The sequence below is a fragment of the Lucilia sericata genome, unplaced genomic scaffold (genome assembly GCF_015586225.1).
Source record: "Lucilia sericata isolate MDLA Ls3-8-SP2 unplaced genomic scaffold, ASM1558622v1 Contig000209F_arrow, whole genome shotgun sequence".
Taxonomy (NCBI): Eukaryota; Metazoa; Arthropoda; class Insecta; order Diptera; family Calliphoridae; genus Lucilia; species Lucilia sericata.
This window is the reverse complement of record NW_023994237.1, coordinates 72,501-98,344: the sequence shown is the minus strand read 5'-3', so window position 1 is coordinate 98,344 and position 25,844 is coordinate 72,501. Positions and strand designations below refer to the sequence as shown.

Genomic DNA, 25,844 nt, shown 5'->3' with positions numbered 1-25,844 from the left:
TGTTAGTCTATGTACGTTACAGAAATCTTAAAAAGTAAATAAATGTATGTATGTCAAAATGTTAATTGCATGTTTCCTATATCCGGTTCCTGACTTAACTAAAATCATAATAAACACATTCATTCATTCATACATACATGCAATATCTGTGTGCCACATTAGTGCAACATACATCTATCATGCTTTTTCAACAACAATTGGCAGACATAATCAAGCCCAAAACATACTCAATACACCCTTAAACTTTTGCTTCATCTACAACCACTCATAATCATATTGATGACGATGATGAGCAGGATGTAGATGAAAATGAAGAAACTACTTACAACTATTATTACAACAATTGTTATTACAAAAAAGAAAGAAAGAAAAACATAACCTCAAAGATACTTGACATCATAAAAACTAAACTAAAACAATTTATTTTTTCTTTTTCTCTCTCTCTCTCTCTTCTTTTTCCTTCTCCATACCTCGCTGGCTAACTTCTATGCTTTGTTATGTTCCTACGAATATTTTTCGGATTTGTCTACTACGACTACACACTATACGTATGATGATGGTGCAACCATAATCAACAATAGCTTTAGTCGAACAATGGAATCATTTGATTGTATTTCAAGTGATTCGGAAGAAGGGCTACTTGATGAAATCATAGTGGGTTGTAATTTTCAAGCAAAACAATTGCAACGTATGAAACATCATTATCAGCAGCAACAACTGCATCAACAACATCATTACCATCAACATGAGCACACTCATAATGGTTCACAACATGCCTTGGCCATAGGTTATTATCATAGTCAACCGTATTTGTGTCAAAAGTCACAGTATGATCCCATGGAATCACCCATTCACTACTGTGACAATACCACCCAACTTGAGGACAATTCTACACAAGAATTGTTTAATTCCCAAAGGCCGGAAAAGGAGATGCAACAACAGCCACAACAGCAGCAGCAACAACAGCAGCAAACACCCTCTCAGCCCATGATACGTTGCAGTTCTACATGTGATAGTGATTTAAACTTAAAAGGTGCCATTACAGCAAATAGAGGCAGCATTTGTTCATCGGAAAGTGCCACAAGTGTTACAGCCACTACCATAGTTTCGCATGAAGATACAGATCAATCTTCCATAACCACCCAACTGGAGGTGTCTGATTATGAAACCGTTAATTTAAAAGAGAATTTAGGCAACTTAACAGTCAATCACAATCAGTCAGCTACTTCTCATGCCTCTTCATCTTCGTCATCTTCCTCGTCCTCATCTTCTTCATCCACAGCTGGCAGCTCTTTTAATCACCAACTGACTGCGGATATGTGCAACTTTAAGAATTCTAAAAGCCGACGTTTAGAATATTCCTTGAAATGTTTAAAATATGGTCGTAGTAATCCTTCCCAAGATTCTGCCTTTGGCTCTCTAACTGATAATGATCTATCCACGTCCAGCTTTCGTTTAAGCAGTTTTCAATCCATCTCTTCACCCATTGATGAGGGTGTAGAGGATGTTATCATAGCCACTACTACAGCGGGTCATGAAACCTGTTTGGAATTAGCCACCATACCGCGCAGCATGGTATCTCAAGATTCGGCCATTTCCTCGCCTTGTCGGGAGACATCTCCCAGTAATTTTCTCAATATAGATGAAGGAACTTGTTCAGGAGCCTCCAGCTCTTCAGGCTCAACTGGTAATCTTAGACCTCAACATTTTCCTGTTTCCTTGTCACCCAAAATCTTAGTTACCGCCACTACCAATTCCAGCAACTCTAGTTTGGCTTCAAGTTCCGGTAGTCAGGCTCAAACTCAACAGCAAAATCAAACTCAACAATTTGATCCACCCAAAATATTGGTAAATGATCAGAATTCCATATATACCACCTCGCCCTCGAAGAGATCGGGCACCATTGAGGTATTTTCCCAGAAATACAGAGTAAGTTCTTTTGAGGACATGTCACCTTTAAAGAGAGGCTCCAATACCGACAAACAACATTTGAAAAATGTTAATCGTTTGGCATTTCGGTCCCTAGAAGAAGAAAGACGCATAGATAATGCCTTCATGCCCATAACAGATCGCGTACATTCCGACAATCGTGTCAATGTTCAGAGCGAAAAATACAAGAAATTGACTCACGCCTCATTTCGCATTAGTAAAACTTCTAGTCAGGTTATCATGTACGATACATCACCGGGCCAAATGATTACCTCTTCGCCCGGTTCTTCAACTATGCTGGCTCAGTGTGGTACTTCGTTGGAATTGCAACGGCCAGCCACTGCTTCAGGCTCATCCAGTTCGCGCCAGACCATGTGGCGTGATAGTAAGTTTTATCGCAAAAATCGCATAGCCAAATCGAATGATTCATTACTCGAGACTTCTCCCAATCATTCAGCACGTCTATCACCCTCCTCGTTGAGAGACAATCACTATGATAGCTCTTCTTCGTATGGTAGTCGTAGTCATAGTAGACAATCCTTAAATCGTGGTGGATCCATACATGAAATTATGGGTTCCAATCACACATTGGGTCCCGAAATAACCGTCACCACTAGTTTCTGCAATAATCCACCCAATGGCAATCGACGTTATTGCAGTTCGAAAAGTGAGGATTTGGGCGATTCCTCCGATTATCTAAGGGTAATGGATGCACGCAAATCTTACTCGGAAAGACATTTGGTGACGTTTGAAACGACCCTTAAGCAGACAGCCATTAACAACACCATGCCTTTGGATGGCTCAGATCCTTGCTATCTATCCGAAGACGATACCAGTTTCAATGAAGACAATAATGTTCAAGGAGGTCATTATCAAAATCAAAATATACCTCCACCCCAATCTAATTCGCAAAGATCACAGAACAGACATCATCAAGCGCCAACTAAATCGAAGTGCGGTTACGGGGAATATTATCAACAACAACAATCACAGCAACAACAGCATTCTACAGCAGCTAATAACGTTAAATCCGGCACATTTACTAAGCGTTCCCACCCCAATCAGCTAAGCTGGAGTTCATGCTCTATAAATCGCTTAAAAACGACCAATATTAAAACCACCTCTTTGGCAACTTTATCCTGCCAACAGAATTTAACTAGCCCAGCTGGTACTGCTTACAATCTCAGTCCTCAGCATCATCAGCACTCGTCGTCATCTTCTTCTTCGTGTCATTTGGATAAACCTAACTCGACTTCTACAACTCCATCACCATCTTCGAATGTCCATAGCGTAGATACCACCACCTCGAGATCTCCCAAGAAATCCTCACGTAATCCTGTGTTCAAAACTTTACTAAACACTGCCGCCTCCAATACCAACACCGATACCAGTAGCGACAACGGCAGTCGCAATGGCAGCCTAACCCAAGACAATTCTTCACCCGATGACTCGCCAACAAGACGCTCCATAAGTGGTATTGAGTTGGCGAAAATCTTCTCCTTGGATAGCACTACTGGTTCTGGGGGTTGTAGTGAAGAGAAAACACCGCTGCTGGACAGTGTTGAAATGTCACCTATAAGTCCTACCGATCCCGATAACGACGATGAAGAAGACGATGACGACGACGCCAATGGTCTAAAACAAAGAGCCGATCAAATGTGATATATTAATAAAAATTAAGACATAATTTGAAAGTAAACTGAGTATGATAAAAATCAATCATGGTGAGTTTTTTTCTAATAAAAGAAAAGTTAATCTAATGCTAATGAAAATGTTGTCGTTAGAAGAAAAAAAAGAAAAACAGATTAAGATTATACTTATTCCATGGTATGTAGTTGTTCATGATCCCGTTCAATATATAGTAACATAAATATTTATATGCTTAAACAAAATGTAGATTTAGGGAAATATGAGAAAGAGGGAGTTTTAAAAAAGGATATTAAGGAAAAGTAATGTTTAAAAAGATTATTATGTTATTGGCATAATTAATTAGAAGCTGCAAAGGAATTATGCTTCAGTTTTTTTTCGATTAACTTTTTAGATTCTGATTTCTTGACCGCATTAAAACTTTCTACCCCCGGGGGTATATTATCCCACAATTTTGACATTTTTCTGGTCGATAGACTTCTACTAATAACATTCTTAAAGTAAACGACGGAACTTGTTCAAGAGCTTCTAGCCCTTTTGGTTCAATTGGCAATCATAAACCTTAAATATTCATGATTCATTATATCTCAAAATCTTAATTGCTACTAGCTATTCCAGCAACTCTAGTTTAGTTTTAAGTTCCAGTAGCCAGGTTTTGCAATAAGACGGAATGAGTTCCTTTATGTACATGTTGCCCTTAAACAGATAGCCACTTCTCCGAGGTTTTCTTCAGACAATCGACAGAAGGCTTAATATGTATTATCACGAGCCACTTTTATTAACTTATGTAAGCTCTACATGGTATTCCAAGATTCAAGTCCATGACTATTATACGACGATGTCCCCTAGTTTACATAACGTCCTCCTTATCACCACGTAGAGTTACTTTAAAGGACACCACGCAACATTTTAAGACGAATAATATAAAAAAGATAAAATTCTGAAGATACCAAGAGTACTTATTGTGATAAGGATTAGAGAAATAAGTTACAGCTCATCTAGGACTGGGGAAATAGAAAATTTTCTAATCGATTTTTTATAGTAATGAAAATGTTTTATTTTGCCTTTCCGAAAGCTTAAATGTCGAACTCTATCCTAATCCCAAATGCCCACTTATATTTAACATATCTTTTTCATATCAAAAAATACAAACGAAATTTTAGTCCATAGTCTAGCCTATAGTGTAGTCTTTAGTCCAGTCTATAGTCTAGTCTATAGTCCAGTCTATAGTCTAGTCTATAGTCCAGTCTATAGTCTAGTCTATAGTCTAATCTATAGTCTAATCTATAGTCTATAGCCTTGTCTATAATCTAGTCTAGTCTACACTATAGCCTAGTTTATAGATTAGTTTATAGTCTATAGTTTTGTCTATAGTCCTGTCTATAATCTTGTCTATAGTCCAGTCTATAGTCTTGTCTATAGTCTAGTCTATAGTCTTGTGTATAGAAGAATACTTGCCTGATCTCTACACTCCTCCATACATATATGTATAACTATCAAACAGGCATGGAAAATTCAGTACTTTAGTACCTTTTTCAATACTTTTTGGTATCGGAAAATACCCACGAAATTTTCGGTACTTTTTCTAACTTATAAACTTTTGATAAATAATCCACATAGTAGTCAAACAGACCAATAATCTAGTCTATAGTCTAGTCTATAGTCCAGTCGATAGTCCAGTCTATAGTCTAATCTATAGTTTAGTATATAGTCTAATCATAGTCTAGTTTATAGTCTATAGTCTGATTTATAGTCTAATATATAGTCTTGTCTATAGTATTGTCTATAGTCTAGTCTATAGTCTAGTTTATAGTCTATAAACTAGTCGAAGATCCCTTGATATTGTCGGAAATACATTTATTATGAATCTCTTTAAATGATGTAAACCAGAGATCAAAGATGCGCTGAATCTGGGATTAGATTTTCTACACCCCATTATATTTTCGAGATATCGTGTCCTAAACTTTTAAAACCCCTGTTTTAAGCAATATTTAAAAGTCTCTTTACTGAGTTTAAAACTCTCTTTACTGAGTCAATATTGATTTTTTTTAGCTTTATTGTAGTTTCACACTTTAGGTTAAGAAATCTCGAAGTGGGAAGAAGATATAGCACAGATTAAACCTTTATTTTAAAGACGACTGATTGGACTTTCAGATGATATAAAAAAATTTACAAATAAAGTTGTCACCTCACTATGAGAACACCTCAAATATGTAAAAAAACGGGAAATTTTCAAACTTTAAGATTATATATATCGGAAATATGATGAGATAGAGAACATCGAATGCCAGATTCGTATTCAAAGCAGCTCTATTCTTTAGAAAAGTATACGTTGGTCTCTGGGTTTTGACTTCTTCAAATATTATTGGTCTGTTTTTCGAACACTGGCATAGCTTTGCAAACCCTGCTTTTGGCCGTTTCTACACTACAAACTTAAGTTACACTTGAAGAAATATTATTGACAACTTTTGACTTAAACACTTAAAATCCTTTTTTAAAACTCTCTTTTCAAAAGGCATTTTGAAAATCTTATGTATTTGAAAAATAAATTTAAAAAAAACTCTATTATTAAGTAAAAAGCTTTCTGCAAAAACAATAATTTCTCTATTAACAAAATAAACCAAGAAAACTCTATACAATTATTGAATTTTACCTTTACAATTATTTAACATATTGTATTAAATATTATAAAAAAAACTAAAAAAAATTATTAAATAAAAAGGTCCATTTAAAAAAATTCAATTTTTTTATTAGACTGTTAAGGATTTTATTCTCTAAATAAAAATAAATTTAAATAAAAACCAAAAAATATATATTATTAAATAATAATTATATACTATATGGCGCACTTCGAAATCACACACCTCCATCCTTATGATTAAATTTTAAGGATTTAAAACAAAATTATATTTAAATATTTAACAAAAGGAAAAAAAGGAAAAAACGTAAATTAAAATGTTTTAAATTGAATAAAATAATAAAAATAAGACTTTAGCTTCGAGTTTTAGAAAATAATAAATTGCGAAAATTTCAAATAATTTTAGCTTGAAGAAAAAAAAACGGAAAAACGTAAAAGAAATTTTCAATATAATATAGATTTTAGGGAATTTAATTTAAAATTAAAATCATAAAAAAAGGGGAATAACACAAAAACAAGTTAAATGAAACGTTTAATAATTTTAGTTTAAAACAATAAAATTAATTCGTAATTTTAAATTTAAGACAAAACAAGCTAAAAGGTAATAAAATTATAAAGTTTAGCCTTAAAATAACTAAGTTTTTTTTAGCACATTAATTTTTAAATAGGTTTCTTAGAATGAAATTTAAAAAATAAAAACAATTATTTTTTATTTTCAGTTAAAGTTGGAGCTTAAAATTGTAGAGAATTTTAGTTTAAAAAAAATTAAATGATAAAAATTAGCAATTAATAAGTAAATTATTTTAGTTTTTTATTAGTGAAAATAGTTTAAAAGGAAAGCAGCATACATAGAAGAAGTTAAAGGGCTTGGCAACGAACAATCGTAGCTTTAAGAAGGCTTTAAATGGAAACCAATTCCAAACTGAAGGCAACAGTCAATAAGGAAGTCCGATTATGCCTCAAATGTAGGAATAGCCAGAAAGTTATGAAGCAAAAGGACCAGTTGAAAACATTATAAATGGAATTATTTTAAATAAAATATATATATATATATTTTTAGTTGAAATAGAAAATAAACCAAAATTTAATAATAAAATTCAATTTATATTTAAGTATTAACAATTTAAATTAATATTTTTTAATAAAATCTTTTAAAACATAACAATAGAAAAACACAATTCAAATAAAATGTTAAAAAATAAAACACAAATACAAAAAAACTCTTAACCCCGTCAAATTTTTAAAAACGTAAACCCAAACCGAAAAAAAATCTTATTAAACGAAAACCGAAACCTAAAAAAATATATTTAAAACCAAACAAAATAGTGTTATGAATAAAATCTACAAAGAAATAAGTGAAATAAAATTAAACAATCAAATTGACGTATTTAAATTCAATACAATATATCAAAAAAAATAAATAAATAAAAAAAGAAACATTAATAAAAACAAAAAATAAACATTTAAAACTAATAAAAGAAATATTTACATTAAAACTGTTTTAAGTATTTATAATTTTATATATTTTTTATTTACTTTACTTTTTAATAATCAGTTATAAAAGTAATAATTTTTTTTATAATTTTTCTGTAAACCATCATTTATTTAACTTTCTTATAATATTAATTACTTTTAAATTGTTTATTTTTTTAAGAAAAACAAAATATAATTGAAAAATAAAATCGGTGATATTTTTAAGTGTATAAAAATAATGTTATTTAGAACATGAATAAAAATAAAAAAATAACAAAAAAATTAACCTAAAAAGCAAAAAACTGAAAATTGTTTTATTTTTAAATATGTGGGTAATTTTTCCCACTGTAAGCAAGCGTTTTTACACTATTAAAATTTATTACATCCCAACTAGCATTTGTAAGATTGTTGGATGATTAATCAGTAAACTGTGACTTCTCGGACTCTTGGTCATCAGGCCTAAAAGTGATCCATCAGTTAAGCGCTTAAAAAATAATTCGAAAACGATACCGATATATGATTAAAAACTGATTTGTTTAAAAACCATCATAAATTTATCATCCTGGTATTTGAAATATGATGGGTTTAAAAACTTATTTTGTGATTACATTTCATTTCAAGCAGTTGAAAGATCTAAAATTGTTTCTTATGTAATTGTTTTTCCTTATAACTGCACGACAATAATTACACTTTAAAATGTATCAAAAAATAATTCAGAAATGAGTCGAAACTGATTAGAAAATTGGTTTATAAAGACATTTGGAAAATTGTTGGATGATTAATCAGTAAACTAAGTCATTTCTGACTCCTTTTGATGACCTTAAAGTGATTAATAAGTGAAACGCTTAAAAAATTATTCAAAAATAATCTCGATATATGATTGAAAACTGATTAATTGAATAACAATAACAAAATGTACAGCAATCATAAATTGATCATTGTGGTGTTTAAAATATGATGGTTTTAAAAACTTATTTTGTGATCATATGTCGAGCAGTTGGAAGATCAAAAATAGTTTCTTATGTAATTGTTTTTGTTTGCAATGGAATAGCAACACTTACACTTAAAATTGACTGAAAAACGATTCAAAAATGAGTCGAAACTGATTAGAAAATGGGCTCAGACAAGACTCTTTTGGAAGAGTTAGCAAAACATTTTGTGTGGCCTAAAATGAGTTGATATAATTCTCATTTCGTTTATAAAATTAAATGTATAAGTATTTGAATTTGTGTGATATTTATAAAGTCGATTTTCTGGCAAGGAAATTAGAATTATATTATGCTTTAATTGTAACAATTTTATATGTTTAATGATCTTCTACGGAAGATAGTTGGGTGACTAATCACTAAACTAAGTCTAAATAATTCCAATTAATGTTTAAAATCTGATTTATTTGAAAAACAATAACAAAATGTACAGCAATCACAAATTGGTCCTCCAGGTGTTCGAAATTTGATTGTTTATAAATTTATTTTGTAGTTACATTTCGAGCTGTCGGAAGATCAAAAAGTGTTTTCTGTTGTATTGTATTTGTCTGTAACAAACATAACAAGTTAGAGTGCTATATTCGGGTGAGCCGAATCTTAAATACCCTGCACCAGCTACTTTTATATTAATACTTTTCAAATTGATCAAATATTTGTAGAAATAAGTTTTCTCATGTCTTAAATAGAAAAATCCCAAGATTTAAACAACTTAAATCTATTACAATTCCAAGATTTATTGAACATTACAAACGCCATTTTCTTTTATATTTTTATAGCGCTTAGCAATATTTATTAATTTGCATGTGTGTGAAAGATTTAAGGATTTTCAAAATACATATATATAATTTTGTTCTACACAAAATGATAATGCAACTAGTTAAGTAAGGCTTTCTGAAGGGAACCTTGTATGGGACCGACCTCACACTTGTTATGAACCGATCAATTTGGTAATGAGTAATGTGTGTTTAAGAGATTTTCGTAAAAAGACCTTGTATGGGAGCTATGACCAATTATGTATATAAATACAAAATTTCAAAATTCTGTATCTATATCATTATTTGGTAATGAATATTGTGCATTTAACTGATTTTCTGAAGGGGACCTAGTATGAGAGCTATGACCAAATATGGACCGATCGTAAAATAAGTTATGTGCCTTTAAGTGTTTTTCTGAAAGGGACCTTGTATAGCAGCTATGATAAATTATGGACTGATAGGAAATCAATTTCACAGTAATATTTCTCTGTATATGAGCAATACTTCTGCCAAACTTTATATGGATATCATAATTTAGTAATGAATTATATGCTTTTAAGTGATTTTCGGGAGGGGACCTTGCATGAGAGCTATGACCAGTTATGGACCGATCGGAAAAAAATTGCTCAGTAATATTTCTGTGCATATGAGTAATATTTGTACCAAATTTTATTTTCATGGAATTATCTTGCATAGTTTTCGAGAAAATTACATCAGAATGTGTAAAACATGCTTATTTTTTTCGAGGTTGTTTTAAATTTTGATTCATAACTTTTCCCGGTGTAAACCGATTTTGCCCATTTTCAATACCAAACAACTAAGGAAAATAAAGAACATTTTGGGTGAATTTGGTTAAACTATTGCTTCGTTTTATCGTGAGCGCGTTTTACACAGACAAACGGACAGACGGACGGACATAGCTAAATCGACTCAGAATTTGATAAGAACCCAGAATATATATACTTTGTTGGATCTCAGATGAATATTTCTTGGTGTTACACACGGAATGACAAAGTTATATATACCCTCTATCACCACTGAGGGATAGAGGGTATCCCTCGAATCATATTATAGAAATGACTATAATATGATTCGAAAATAATTCTAAAAAGTAAGTCGGCTCATTAATGACTCAAAAAAGATTAAAAAATGAGTCAGAACTTATCAGAAGTGGGGCTCATAAAAGGCTCGTTTAGAAGAGTCGCGGGTAGGGTACCATTTTCTCCCGACGAATGTATCATTTATGATCAGAAAATTAGCGCATATATGATCATTTTAATCGTGCAGAAGAGTCATAAATGACTCGAATGTGATCAAAAACTTCAAATAATGCTAGCTGCGCTAAAATATGTTATAATTATAATAATTATTTTTGTTTAACAATCTTCTAAGGAAGACTAATCACTAAAACTAAGTTTGGTGATTAGTCAATCATCTGATTAATTGATAAAAATTTGATTTATTCGAAAAACGATATAGCAATCATAAATAGATAATCCAGGTGATCGAAATATGATGTCTATCCATGTATTTTGTATTTATATTTCTCTAAGTCGGGAGATCAGGAACTGTTTTCTATATTATTGTATTTGATTGTAACTAACATAAAAATGACTCAGAAAAGGCTTAAAAATTAATGTTCTCCCAACGAATATATCATTTATGATCAGAAATTGAGCGCATATGTGATCATTTAATCCCGCAGAAGAGTCATAAATTACTCGAATGTGATCAAAATTTAAAAAAAATGCTAGCTGGGGTAGAAAATTCTTCCGTATTTTTATCACCAAACATGGTAAATATTTTTTTCTATATTATAAACTTTTGCTAAGTAGCCGTGTCAGATTAGACCATAGACTAGTTAATATATTAGAATATAGTTTAGTTATTATACTAAATTAGACAAAAGACTAGTCTGTATATAGATTTAGGATCAATTATGAAACGATACTCAAAAAACTTTGTACACAGATCTTGTTTTGTAGTACTGTTTCATGTCACATTTGATCGCTTTACTCGTATTTTGTGATCAAAAAGTACCAGAAATTTGTTTTATATAGATTTCCTTACAATCAGGAAACTACGTATTTAATTTATATTTTAAGGTTCAATATTATAGAAGATTCTAAAAGTATCACTCTTAAAACGAAAAAGTACCAAAAATACCCCTTTTTATAGATTTTCATTCAATAGGGAAACTTCGTGTTTAATTTATATTTAAATATTCAAAATTATAGAAATCTCAAAAATTACCAATTGAAGTACAACAAGTAAGAGTGTTATATTCGGCTATGCCGAATCTTATATACCCAACATCAAATCACTGCCATATAAATAAACTTTGATATTTTGAATATTTTATTATTATATATCGATATTAATGAGAACATCAGGGTAATATTTGAAAGAGGTCCATTAATAAGGGGTTTAACTATTGACAGTGCTCTTTCGAATTAAATATGTTAATTTATATAGGGAGTAAATATATATACACTTATATGGGCCAATTCTCATAAAAGTCGGTAGGAAGATTTCAGTTCCTTATTTATTTTAAATTTCATAGATTTACTTGTATTTTTAAGCCAGTAATGAACATTAAAGTCATTATCTTAAAGGGATAATGGACTGATTCGCATATACATTGGTACAAAGATTTCGGTTCCTATAAAACTTATCAGTGTCGAATTTCATCGCTGTACTCGCATTTTTAAGCCAGTAATGAGCGTTTAAGTGACTTTCTGATGGGGACCTTAAATAAAGGGTAGGGTCAATAATGACCGATCCCCACCAAATTTTGTAGAGAGATGTTAGCTCATAAAAACTATATCGAATTTCATCGCTTTAGTCGTTTTTTAGGCCAGTAATGAGCGTTAAAGTAATTTTCTGTTGGGGACCTTATATGGGGGGATTTATGGACCGATCCACATAAAATTTCCTGAAAGGTTTTGGCTCCTAAGATACTTATGTAAAATTTATTCGCTATACTCGTATTTTTACCACAATAATAAGTGATAAAGTCATTTTCTGAAGGGGACCTTATATGGGTGGATAGGGCCAATTATGGACCGATGACATAAAATTTGGTAGAGAGATTTTGGCTCATATAAAACTTACTTCTGAAAAATTTCATCGCTATACTCGTATTTTTAAACCAGTAATATGCGTTAAAGTAATTTTATGAAGGGGACCTTATATGGGTGGTAGGGTCAAATATGGACCGATCCACATAAAATTTGGTGGAGAGATTTGTATCCATATAAAACTTACTTATGTCAAATTTCATCGCTATACTCGTATTTTTACGCCAATAATGAGCGTTAAAGTCATTATCTGAAGGGGACCTTATATGGGGGGTAGGGTCAATTATGGACCGATCCACATATAGTTTGGTGAAGGGATATTGGCTTGCATGAAACTTATGTGAGTAAAATTTCATCGCTATATTCGTATGTTTGAGCCAGTAATCAGCATTTTAGTCATTTTCAAAAGGGGACCTTATATGGGGGGTAGGGCCTATTGTGGTCCTATGTCCGCCATAATTCAGAATTTTATTTGGGAGGTCAAAAACAACGAATTTATGAATGTTTAAAGCTTTTTACACAATATTCCGGGGGTGCATTTGTATGGGGGCTATGTTAAATCATTGACCGATTTTGCCCATTTTCAATACCAAACATTTCTGATCAATAAAAAATATTTTGGGAAAATTTCATCTCAATATCTATTTTTTTGTGGACGCTATCATGCCAACAACAGACAGACGGACGGACATAGCTAGATCGTCTTATAATCTTACGAGGTCCTAGAATATATATACTTTATGGGGTCTGTGAACAATATTTCGATGTGTTACACACGGAATGACAAAATCAATATACCCCCCATCTTTTTTGATGGTGGGTATAAAAAAGTATTTTTTTAAAGATTCTTATTTACTTAGGATTCTGCGTGTTGAATTTCACATAACAATCAATAGTCCTCTCGTAATAGATTTTTGTTAAATCAAGACATTGCGTTTTTATTTTTATGTTCAATATTATAGAATATTCAAAAAGTACGAGCAGAAGAACGAAAAAGTACTAGAAAATACCCCTTAATCGATTTTCAAGCACTCGTTTCCAGTTAATTCATTCATTCCCACTGTATACTAGAAAATATAGGTGTTTGTATTGGCAACTCTTTTTCAAAACATGTAACATTACCAGCGCCCCCTAACATCAAAAAAAGCAACACTTTACTCGTTGATTTATAGCAAAAGCAAATGTCAAATTAACGACCAAAACAAATAGCACAATAAAGAAAACACACAAAACACAAAAGCGAAGAAAAAAAGTTCAAAATTTCACACAAAAAATACGAATGTGAAAAAATTCATTTTTAAAACAGAATTCAACGAGAACGGTACCAATCAGAATAAAACACAGACCCACAAACAAATTCAAATATACGAGCGAAATTTTTTTAACTACAGCAACAACAAACTGTACAGTGAATTTTGCATTATTTAATTGAAAGATTAATTAATTATGCAAAACAATTAAGTGAAGTGCAAAAAAGAAGAAAGAAAACACGAGTTTTTTTTTTAGCGAAACAACAACAAAGTGCATACAACTAAAGAGGAATTTTAGTTGAAGAAAAAATAAATAAATTGTTTCGAGAAAAATCGATTAATTTTTGTTAAAATAAAAGAAATTCCTGATAAAAACAAATTGTTAAAGGAAAAAATTGTATTTGTGAAATTTAAAGCAGAGAAAATTAATTTTCATAATTTCAAATATACATTTTTGAGGAATTGAATAATAAAATTACATAACCTTCATAAAGATCTTGAAAACAAATTTAATAGAAATAGAAATATTTTACTTTTTGGTGGCCACAATTACAATAATAAAAAAATCACGAAAAAAAACTCTTGTGTAATAAGCAAAAACCCAGAATCTTTGGCAGAATTTATAATTGTTTGTGCCGTATAAATACTTGAACAAATTGCAAGCGAAAAAAGTGAAAAATAACTTGTTAAAGCAAAAAAAATTTGCAGATTTTTCCTTAAAGGAAAAGCGGATTGACAACATGTAAGCGGCCAAGTCCGTCTCTAAATTTTTGCCAAACTCTAAGTAATTAAAACCAAACATTTCTATAAAAACACGTTTTTAATCTTTTTTAAACATTTTGTGACGGTCACACCTACAAAAAAAAAAAACAAATAATAAAAAACTTACCAATTTATATAAAATTTTAAGGCGTTTTGTTAAAATTTTTACAAAATATTTTCACAATTTATTCTTCTAAACTTTTGGCGAATTCTTTAATTCTTCGTGTTTTTGTTTTGTTACACAAAAAAAATTGCAAGTGTGTGTTCGAATTGTCAAAAACAATAAAAACAACAAATAAAACATTACAAAAACAACATTAATAGTGTTATCTCTACTTACCGGTTCTTGTTTTTGTGCTTTTCATTAAATTACTCGGGTTCGTGTGTCGCCTGTACGTGAATTGTTTTAACAGTGTGCGTGTGTTTTTGTTTTTCAATGCACTCGTTTGTTTTTTATTAAGAAGCCGGGTTTCTTTTTGATTTGTTTTGAATATCAAAAACAAAACAAACTTCACTAATAACTAATTTTTTATAGTTTTTTAGTGTTTACAAACATTCACCTGAAGACCTAAAAACAAAAACAAATATAAACAATTTTGTTTTATACCTATACTCTCACTTTTAACCAAAAAGAAGAAAATAACCCGAAAAGCAAACAAATTGCGTATTTAGTTTGTTGTTTCATTTTGGACTATATTTTGTAAGAGATTTTAAATTTGAGCATGTCCCAAGGACAAAGGGATACGATTATACATTTAGTAGCTGGCGGGTAAGTAAAAATTTGTATAAATAGTTAATTTTTTATAACTTTATTGATTAAATCAAAACAAGTGCGTAATATATTAAGTTCCCTCACTGGCATCTGTCGTTTGTTGATGTCAGAATATTGGCGTTGTACCGTGAAAATTTCAAGAAAAAGGTAAAGAAATCAGTAATTAGATAGATAGATAGATAGATAGATAGATAGATAGATAGATAGATAGATAGATAGATAGATATATAGATAGATAGATAGATAGATAGATAGATAGATAGATAGATAGATAGATAGATAGATAGATAGATAGATAGATAGATAGATAGATAGATAGATAGATAGATAGATAGATAGATAGATAGATAGATAGATAGATAGATAGATAGATAGATAGATAGATAGATAGATAGATAGATAGATAGATAGATAGATAGATAGATAGATAGATAGATAGATAGATAGATAGATAGATAGATAGATAGATAGATAGATAGATAGATAGATAGATAGATAGATAGATAGATAGATAGATAGATAGATAGATAGATAGATAGATAGATAGATAGATAGATAGATAGATAGATAGATAGATAGATAGATAGATAGATAGATAGATAGATAGATAGATAGATAGATAGATAGATAGATAGATAGATAGATAGATAGATAGATAGATAGATAGATAGATAGATAGATAGATAGATAGATAGATAGATAGATAGATAGATAGATAGATAGATAGATAGATAGATAGATAGATAGATAGATAGATAGATAGATAGATAGATAGATAGATAGATAGATAGATAGATATATAGATAGATAGATAGATAGATAGATAGATAGATAGATAGATAGATAGATAGATAGATAGACAGACAGACAGATAGATAGTCTCGAATTTACGTTGGACTAAAAGCATAGTTAGAGCCTACTCTACAGTTTGATCCACAATCTTATTTATACTCTGCCTTTTTCTCAAATGTATAAACCATTTTATATATACTCGTTGTGCTAATTAGAATATCTCTACTTCAAATTTATATTTTTTTCCTCAGAAAGTATAAAAATGCATTTTTTAATACACTAATCTAGATATTAATAATTTTAAAAATATAACCTTGTTCTATTGAAAATAAAACAAAAACACTTTGCCAAAATACCATAAAATAGCTCAAAAATCATGCGTTCTTCACGTGTTTTTCTTTCTTTTCATATTCCAATTCAAAATTGAAATGCTAATACGCTCACACATACCTCATTAGATTCACAACAATAATAAAATTTCTCAAAAAATATAACGACAATTAAATAGAAAAAAGTGGCAGATAAACAAAACAAATAATAAAAACAAAATACATAAAAAAGAATGTTTAGAAAATACACATTCAGAATTTGAACTTTAAACCTTCCACAATAAAACAATACAAATTTTTAAAAATTAAAACAGCGTAAAATTCTTAAGCTCTTGATGCACAATTGATTTCGAAAAATAAAATTAAACAAAAAATGTTATCTTCATTAAAATAATCTACGTAGTTTTGATTTCTGTTGAAGTAGATTCTTTAAGATATAGTCTAGTAGTTATCTATTTATTGTTTTGTTTATTTAATCATTGTTTATTTATTTAAATGATTACAAACTCACATTAAAAGTAACAAAACTGTGACAAAATATTGATAAGAAATTTTCACTAAAAACACCAACACTCATGCAAATAGAATGCAACAAAATTTTAAAATACATAAAAATTCTAATATATTTTAATAGATGAAATAAATGTTTTTATTTGTGTGTTTCTTTTTAAGAAATAGTATATGTACATAAATAAATAACAAAAAAAAAAAAAAAACACACAAATATTAAACAAATAAACATTTTTTCTTAAATTTCACAACATTTTTTCAATGCTTTTTTTTGTTGTTGATTTATTTATTTTTCAGTTTGTTTCTCTATTTTGTTTATTTTCTTATGTATTATACATGTAATCCATATATCTACAATGCATTAAGTATATTATTGGTTAAGTGTAAAAGTAATTTCAATGGAATTTAATATATAGTCTGATTTATATTATAAGTAGACTGGAATGTAATCTAGTTTATAGTCTGGAATAGAGTCCAAAATATAGACTAGACTATAAACTAGAATATAGACGAGACTGTAGTCCAGTCTCCAGACCATGCTATAATGCAGACTATAGTCCAAACTTAGATTATAGACTATAGACTTAGATTATAGAATACACTAGAGTCTGCATTGTAGATGCATCAGACCATACACCCGTCTGAAATATAGTATAGTTGATAGTTTGGTCTAGACTATAGTCTGGACTTAAGTCTGGTACATAATCTGGACTATAGTGTGATCTATAGTTTGGTCTATAGACTGGTCTATAGTCTGGTCTATCGTATGGTCTGTAGTCTTTTCTATAGTCTGGTCTATAGTCTAGTCTATAGCCTGATCTAAAGTCTGTCTATAGTCTGGACTGTAGTCTGAACTATGTCTGGTCTATAGTCTGATCTATAGTCTGATCGATAGTCTGGTCTATAGTCTGGTTTGTAGTCTGGTATATAGCCTGGTTTAAGTCCTGTCTATAATCTGGTCTATAGTCTGATCTATAGTCTGGTCTATAGTCTGATCTACAGTCTGGTCGATAGTCAGGTTTGTAGTCTGGTCTATAATATGATATATAGTCTGGCCTATAGTCTGGTCTATAGTCTGGTCTATAGCCTGGTCTATAGCCTGGTCTAAAGTCTGTCTATAGTCTGGACTGTTTTCTGAACTATAGTCTGGTCTATAGTCTGGTCTGAAGACTTTCTATAGTCTGGACTGTAGTCTTAACTATAGTCTGCACTATAGTCCGGTCTATAGTCTGGTCTATAGTCTGGTCTATAGTCTGGTCTACAGTCTGGTCTATAGTCTGGTCTGTAGTCTGGTCTATAGTCTGGCCTATAGTCCGGTCTATAGTCTGGACTATAGTCTGGTATACAGTATGGTCCATAGTTTGATCTATTGCCCGGACTATAGTCAGGTCTACAGTCTGGACTATAGTCTGGTCTATAGTCTAGAATATAGTCTGTACTATAGTCTGGTCCATAGTACTGACTTTAATCTTGTCTGTAGTCTTATCTATAGTCTGAATTGTTTTCCAGATTACAGTCTGGACTGTAATCTAGTTTATATTCCACATTAAGTTAATATACAATACAGATTAGTCTATTATCTGGACTAGACTAAACTAAAGCTTTGCCTTTAAAGTCTGGACTACAGTATTGTATATATTCTTGGCAATAGTTAGATTTATAGTGTAATCTATAGTCTGGACCCTAGTTCATACTTAAGCCAACTCCTTTGTCTAGACTACAGACGAATCAATAGTGCAGACTATAGCCTAATATAAACTATAATCCAGCCTACAATCCAATATATATTCTGGACTATAATATATTCTACAGAATGTCTTAGGTCTATAGTCTAGCATTGCGTTCAACAATGGGTTAATAAATAAATCTCTCATTCACTTGCCCAATTTTTTTTTTTTAATACATGTCGCATTTATTTATATACACTACAAGATTTTATTAGTGTATTGGCTTGTATTTTTTATAAAAATAATTCTTATTTATTTTTTGTATTATACATCTCTGTATACATAAATATTTTCCATGGTGAAAAGTTTAAAGCACTTAACTAACATATACTTTCGAACACTAATATCGTAATCTTAATTGATTTCTCTATAATAATAAACTTTATCTAATGTTTGGAAAAATTTGATAATTAAGTAGAGACAACTTTTTATCATTATTTTTATTATATTATAAAACATCAGATAAATATAAAAACAGAAGTAACAGCAGACAAAATGAAAAACTGCGCCTAAATAAATATTCTGCCCGGCACAAAAAAGGAAAATACGACAATGTGTAATTTTTTTTAGTAAAAAACACTTTTTTCCAATTTATGACACAAAACGCACTTTGGGATACATACATGTTTACAAAGAAATAATTTTGCAGTATAGATACATATACATAAATAATAAAAAACATGAAAATAAAAAGTTATTTTTAGTTAAAATATTTTTATTTTAATAAAAATTCTGTCCCCCGTCACTGCGCTTGATGAATGGTTAGATGGTGGGCAGCTGGCAGATAATATAAAAAAGTAAAATTTACAACTTAGCTTTACAAGCGTTTTGTGTGCATTTTGTATATAGCTTTATTTTCAATGATTAAACACAATAAACAAGCACATTTTTTTAAACACAATTTAACGTGAGCAGTTTTTTAATAATTAAAAAAACACACTGCTGTTGCTGTTGTTATAAAAATAAAACTGAAATTGCAGGGATTTATGAAGAGCAGAAATTTTCACTTGAGAAATTATTAGTAGAAAGAAGGTGACTTAGAAAAGTTTTTCAGTGCAAATATTCTGGATTCTATATAATTCATATGAATCTAATGCGAGTTTAATAAGTTTTGAGAATTTAAAAAAAATCTTTAAATGGTCTTTTGAATATCTTCTATATAAGTCCTCTCTGTAGTCTGACTGCAGTCTGGACTATAGCCTGGATAGTAGTCTAGTTTATAGTATGGTCAATAGTCTGGTATACAGTCTGTCTAGTCTATAGTCTGGATTATAGTCTAGTCTATAGTCTGCACTATAATCTACTCTATAGTCTGTATCCTAGCCTACAGTCTAGTCTATACAAAAGTTTAGTCTATAGTATAGTCTAAACAGTACTATTGTGTATAGTCTGCATTATAATCAGGATTATAGTCTGCGCTATAGTATAGTCTATAGGACTATAGCCTTATCTATACTTTAGTTTCTCTATAGGCTTGTCTATAGTTTGGGATATAGTCTAATATACATATATTCTGGATTATAGTTTAGACTATATTCTAGATTATAATCTGTATTACATGGACTATATTCTAGTCTATTGTGTGGGCCATAGTCAAGTTTATTGTAGAGACCAGTATATTTTATATTCTGATCTATAGTCTATAGTCCGAACTACAGTCTGGACTATTGCCTAATCGAAACTATATATGTATAGTCAAGTCTATAGTCTACAGTTTTGGCTATAGTCTAGTCTTAATAAAAAGTCAATAGTCTTGGTTTTAGTCGAGTTTGTAGAAAAGACAATAGTGTAGACTATAGTCCAGATTGTATAGGATACTATATCCAAATTATAGAATGGACGGTCTATATAGTGGACTATAGTCCTGACTATAGAGTCAATTACAGTCCTGACTATATTGTGGCCTATAATAGCAGCAGTTCTGTGTACCAAAGGAAGAATTTGCACTATAATCCTGTCTATAGTACTACAGTTTCTTTTCCGACTAATTTTTTCATATTATAACTAAATATTTAACAAAATCTTTAATTTCATTGAAACCTTTAAAAATTATTTTCAAAATTCAAAACAAACATCAGATGTTTATTTTTTCCCTTAATACAAAACATTTTACAGACAAATATTGTGGCTTTACAATTACAGTGATTCTTTATTTTGTTATTTTAATTAAAATTCAAAGTTCAAATTTAAAAATAACGTACTCGGCCTTGTTGGCACATATTCGGTTTACAAATCGTCTTGTAAACATCGATATCGAAAAAAAAGATATGTAAATAAATATAAAAATACTATTTGTTTTACATATTAGTTATTGTTGTTGTTTTGTTTAAACGATTATTCGATTATTCAAAATCATATTTGTGCGTTGGAAACATAAAATAAATTCGTTGAAATAACCGAAATGAGCGAAATTGTAAATTCAATGCAAATCTGCATTCTTTCATTAATAAAGGTTTTATTCGAATAATTATATACACTAGATTGTTTTTCAATACGCTTTACTCATCATTGTTTTGCCGGTTGTGGCCCATTAACAACGGGAAATGTTTTCGACATACATAAATACATTTTGTTATTTTCAAAGAGAATTATTTATTCAATTGAAAACAAAAAAATGCATTTCAATATTTTCAATTTAAATTTGTTTTTATACAAGAATAATTAAAATATTTTCTCGGTCAATAAAATTTTTTTTCTACGTAGTAAATACTTGAAGTCATAATATGTAAATTTTTAAGTTTCTTTTTGACGCAAGATCCTCGAAAGTTGGTGAAATATCATCTATCGAATCTAAATTGGTTTTCAAATAAAATGGTTGCGAAATTTGTATTTTATTAATGTTAGAAATAAGGACAGGAATGACTGTTGGGTAAGGTAGATAATGAAGAAGTGAAAATTGTCCAGACTACAGATGAGATTATATTCCTAAGGACTAGACTATACTCTACACTTTAGACTAGACTATAGTCCAATGTCTAAATTCTAGACAATAGTCTTATCAATAGAATAGAGTACAGACTATAGAGTAGACTGTAGTCCAAACTACAGAGTACACACTATACTATAGACTACATTTTAGACCAGACAATACACCAGGCCATAGACTAGACAATAGTCCAGACTATAGAATTGACTATAGTCTAGAATATAGACTAGAATATAGTCAAGACTATAGACTATACTATAGCCCAGACTATAGACTAGACTATAGTCCAAAATATAAACTAGAATACAGTCCAGACTATAGTCCAGAATATAGACTAGAACACAGTCCAGACTATAGACTTCAGTCCAGAATACAGACTAGACTATAGTCCAGAATATAGAGTAGACTATAGTCCAGGCTATAGACTAGACTATAGTACAGACTGTTAACTAGACTATAGTCCAGACTTTAAACTAGACTATAGTCCAGACTATAGACTAGACTATAGTCCAAACTATAGAATAGACTATAGTCCAGACTATAGACTAGAATATAGTCCAGACTATAGGCTAGACTATAGACTCGACTGTAGTCCAAACTATGGGTCTGACTGTAGTCCAGACTTTAGTGCATTCCAAACTATATACTATATATCAGACTATATACTAAATTATAGTCCTAGACAATAGACTAGGTTATAGTCCAGACAAAAGTACAGACTAGGTCCGTTCGGTTCCCTTAAGGGGAGTTGGTGCAAACTAGGGTAAGAAGCTGCAGTGTAGGGATATTTCTCTCTATCTTAGATTTGAATTGTAGAACAAAAACTTAAAAGTTCAGAAGAATAAGCGAAATTAATAGTATTTTATCTTTCTGATGTTTAAGATAGTTAATTTTGAATATAATCGCTCTATATGTAGTTTCTGGCATGCATTCTTATACATGTTGTTATTTTTCGTTTAGATTTTTTTCTTTAATTATATTTAAATGAAAAAATAATAATGAAATAAAGGTTTACAAACTTTTTCTGGCACACTGACTCAATTCAATGGAATCGATTTGACAGCCATATTAACACAAACAACATTTAATAATAAACAAACTACACCAAAACATAGCGGACAACTAACTAACACCTAACACACACCCCCCCCCCCCCCCCCCCTAAACAGACAGGAACGCAAAAGAAAATATAGACTGTCAGACAAACAGTGAAAATAATAAAATAATAATACAAACAAAAACCAAAACAAAATTAAAAATACAAAAAAAAAAAACAATGTCAACAACATTTTAATTGTGTTTGATGAAAAATTTTAATTTTATTTTGTTGTTATTGTGTTTTTTCTTCGTTCTTTATTATTATACGGCCCACAAACAAATTAAGCAGCTAAAATTAGATTGAACAACAGAATAATATTTAAAAATTAACATTTCTTAAATAAATTTCACAATATTTATTAATTTTCTTAAAAGTGTTTTTATTTTTATATTCTGTGTCATTTAATTTAAATATTATGTATAAATATTTTCACGCAAACATCTTATGTTAGTGTCGTTAAACATTATTTAGATTTCCGAAACATTTTTCACGTTTCATTGACGCATGTTTCAACTCACGTACTAGTTTATTTAAATTTCATTTTATTTTACCTCCCCCACGAATAAACATATTTGCCTTGTACTTGTATAATAAATAAAAAAATTTAACTAAGTTTTCTTTAAGTGTAATAGGGGGAAATTATATTGACATATTTAAAGTTACATAGTTTTAATAAGTGTTGCCAATATTATTCCACCATCACATTTAGGTCTTTGCAAAAGCCGCTAGAAAACGATTATGACTATAGACTATAGTAAAGACTCGACTATAGACTAAAATATAGGCTAGACTATAGACTAGTAGTGTATATATAGTGTACCATACTCTAGACTATACACTAGACTAAAGGCTATGTCGTAGACTTGCATCAGACTAGACTATAGGCTAGACTATAAACTAGACTATACACTAGACTATAGACTTGACTTAAACCAGACTAGACTATAGGCTAGACTTTAGAGTAGACTATAGACTAGACCAAAAAAATATATTATAGACTATACTATAAACTAGACTATAAAATATATTATAGACTAGACTATAAACTATAATATAGGCTAAACTATACTCTAGATTATAGCCAATACTGTAGACTAGGCTGTAGACTGAACTTTAGTCTAGACTATTGACTAGAACATAGACTGTACTATATATAAGGCTATAGAATAGGCTATAGACTAGACTATAGACTAGACTATAGACTAGACTATAGACTAGACTATAGACTAGACTATAGACTAGACTATAGACTAGACTATAGACTAGACTATAGACTAGACTATAGACTAGACTATAGACTAGACTATAGACTAGACTATAGACTAGACTATAGACTAGACTATAGACTAGACTATAGACTAGACTATAGACTAGACTATAGACTAGACTATAGACTAGACTATAGACTAGACTATAGACTAGACTATAGACTAGACTATAGACTAGACTATAGACTAGACTATAGACTAGACTATAGACTAGACTATAGACTAGACTATAGACTAGACTATAGACTACTAGATCTATAGACTAGACTATAGACTAGACTATAGACTTAGACTATCGACTAGACTCTAGACTATAGACTATATGCTAGACTATAGACTAGCCTATAGACTTAGCCTATAGACTGCCTATAGACTTGGCCTATAGACTAGACTATAGACTAGACTATAGACTAGACTATAGACTAGACTATAGATAGACTATAGACAGACTATAGACTAGACTATAGACTAGACTATAGACTAGACTATAGACTAGACTATAGACTAGACTATAGACTAGACTATAGACTAGACTATAGACTAGACTATCGACTAGACTATAGACTAGACTATAGACTAGACTATAGGACTAGACTATAGACTAGACTATAGACTAGACTATAGACTAGACTATAGACTAGACTATGACTAGACTATAGACTAGACTATAGACTAGACTATAGACTATGACTATAGCTAGATAGACTAGACTATAGACTAGACTATAGACTAGACTATAGACTAGACTATAGACTAGACTATAGACTAGACTATAGACTAGACTATAGACTGGACTATAGACTGGACTATAGACTAGACTATAGACTAGACTATAGACTGGACTATAGACTAGACTATAGACTTGACTAGACTGTAGACAAGACTATAGACTAGACTATAGACTAGACTATAGACTAGACTATAGACTAGACTATGGACTAGACTATAGACTAGACTATAGACTAGACTATAGACTTGACTATAGACTATAGACTAGACTATAGACTAGACTATAGACTAGACTATAGACTAGACTATAGACTAGACTATAGACTAGACTATAGACTAGACTATAGACTAGACTATAGACTAGACTATAGACTAGACTATAGACTAGACTATAGACTAGACTATTGACTAGACTATATACTAGACTATAGACTAGACTATAGACTAGACTATAGACTAGACTATTGACTAGACTATATACTAGACTATAGACTATACTATAGTCAAGTATATACTAGATTATATACTAGACTATAGACTATAGGATAGACTATAGACTAGCCTATAGACTTGCCTATAGACTAGACTATAGTCATTTGTAATTACTCCATTTTATATATATGTGAAATATCCAATGTTTATTACAAAATTTTTGAATTGGTAAAAACTCCAGAAATGTTCAAACGCTGTTAAAAAACCTCCAAATTTCCCGCTAAAACGCATTTTTTTTCTCGTACCATTACCATTTCAAAAACATCAGATTTGACGGGAAAATCGTCAAATTGGCAACACCGATTATAATCTACACTACTGTAGTGGAGAAAGTCCCAGCAAAAACATGGTAATGACATGTACTTGCTCAAGAACTTACCTTGAAATGACTATGACATACCGTCTGCATTACTTAGAAAGAAAATGGTAATGACTAACAAATAACTATATACATAAGTACTTACTTTTTAACCTTGACATCTTGTGTTCGAATGTTGTTTTTTATATAAACAAAAATAAAATTTTTTTGACAATAGTTTTGTCAGCATTTGTAATATTTTCATAACTCCCAAGAACCACTTACTTGTTGTTAGATATTGTATAGTCAGAATGAATAGATCATGAAATTTTTTTATTTTTTCTATTCTATTTTTAGAATTAAATAAAATTTTCAATAAATT

The 25,844-nt window shown here is 30.4% G+C and overlaps 2 protein-coding genes across 11 annotated transcripts in view; both read left to right on the top strand.

The window, feature by feature from the left end:
* LOC119602116 (slowpoke-binding protein) overlaps window positions 1-6,572 on the top strand; it is a 229,427-nt gene extending 222,855 nt beyond the window's left edge. For all 5 annotated transcript variants that reach the window (XM_037953468.1, XM_037953467.1, XM_037953464.1 and 2 more), the window contains one exon: window positions 582-6,572. In XM_037953468.1, the coding sequence (XP_037809396.1) occupies window positions 582-3,591 (3,010 nt within the window). In that variant the 3' untranslated portion in view covers window positions 3,592-6,572. The remainder of the gene's footprint in view (window positions 1-581) is intronic.
* A 7,201-nt stretch (window positions 6,573-13,773) lies between these two features.
* The window catches only part of LOC119602122 (mitochondrial carrier protein Rim2), a 27,785-nt gene continuing 15,714 nt past the window's right edge, over window positions 13,774-25,844 (top strand). For 2 of the 6 annotated variants that reach the window (XM_037953480.1, XM_037953476.1), the window contains exon 1: window positions 13,775-15,289. In XM_037953480.1, the coding sequence (XP_037809408.1) occupies window positions 15,243-15,289 (47 nt within the window). In that variant the 5' untranslated portion in view covers window positions 13,775-15,242. Of the gene's footprint in view, window positions 15,290-25,844 lie in introns of all 6 variants that reach the window. The other 4 variants (XM_037953478.1, XM_037953477.1, XM_037953479.1 and 1 more) reach the window with 4 other exon arrangements.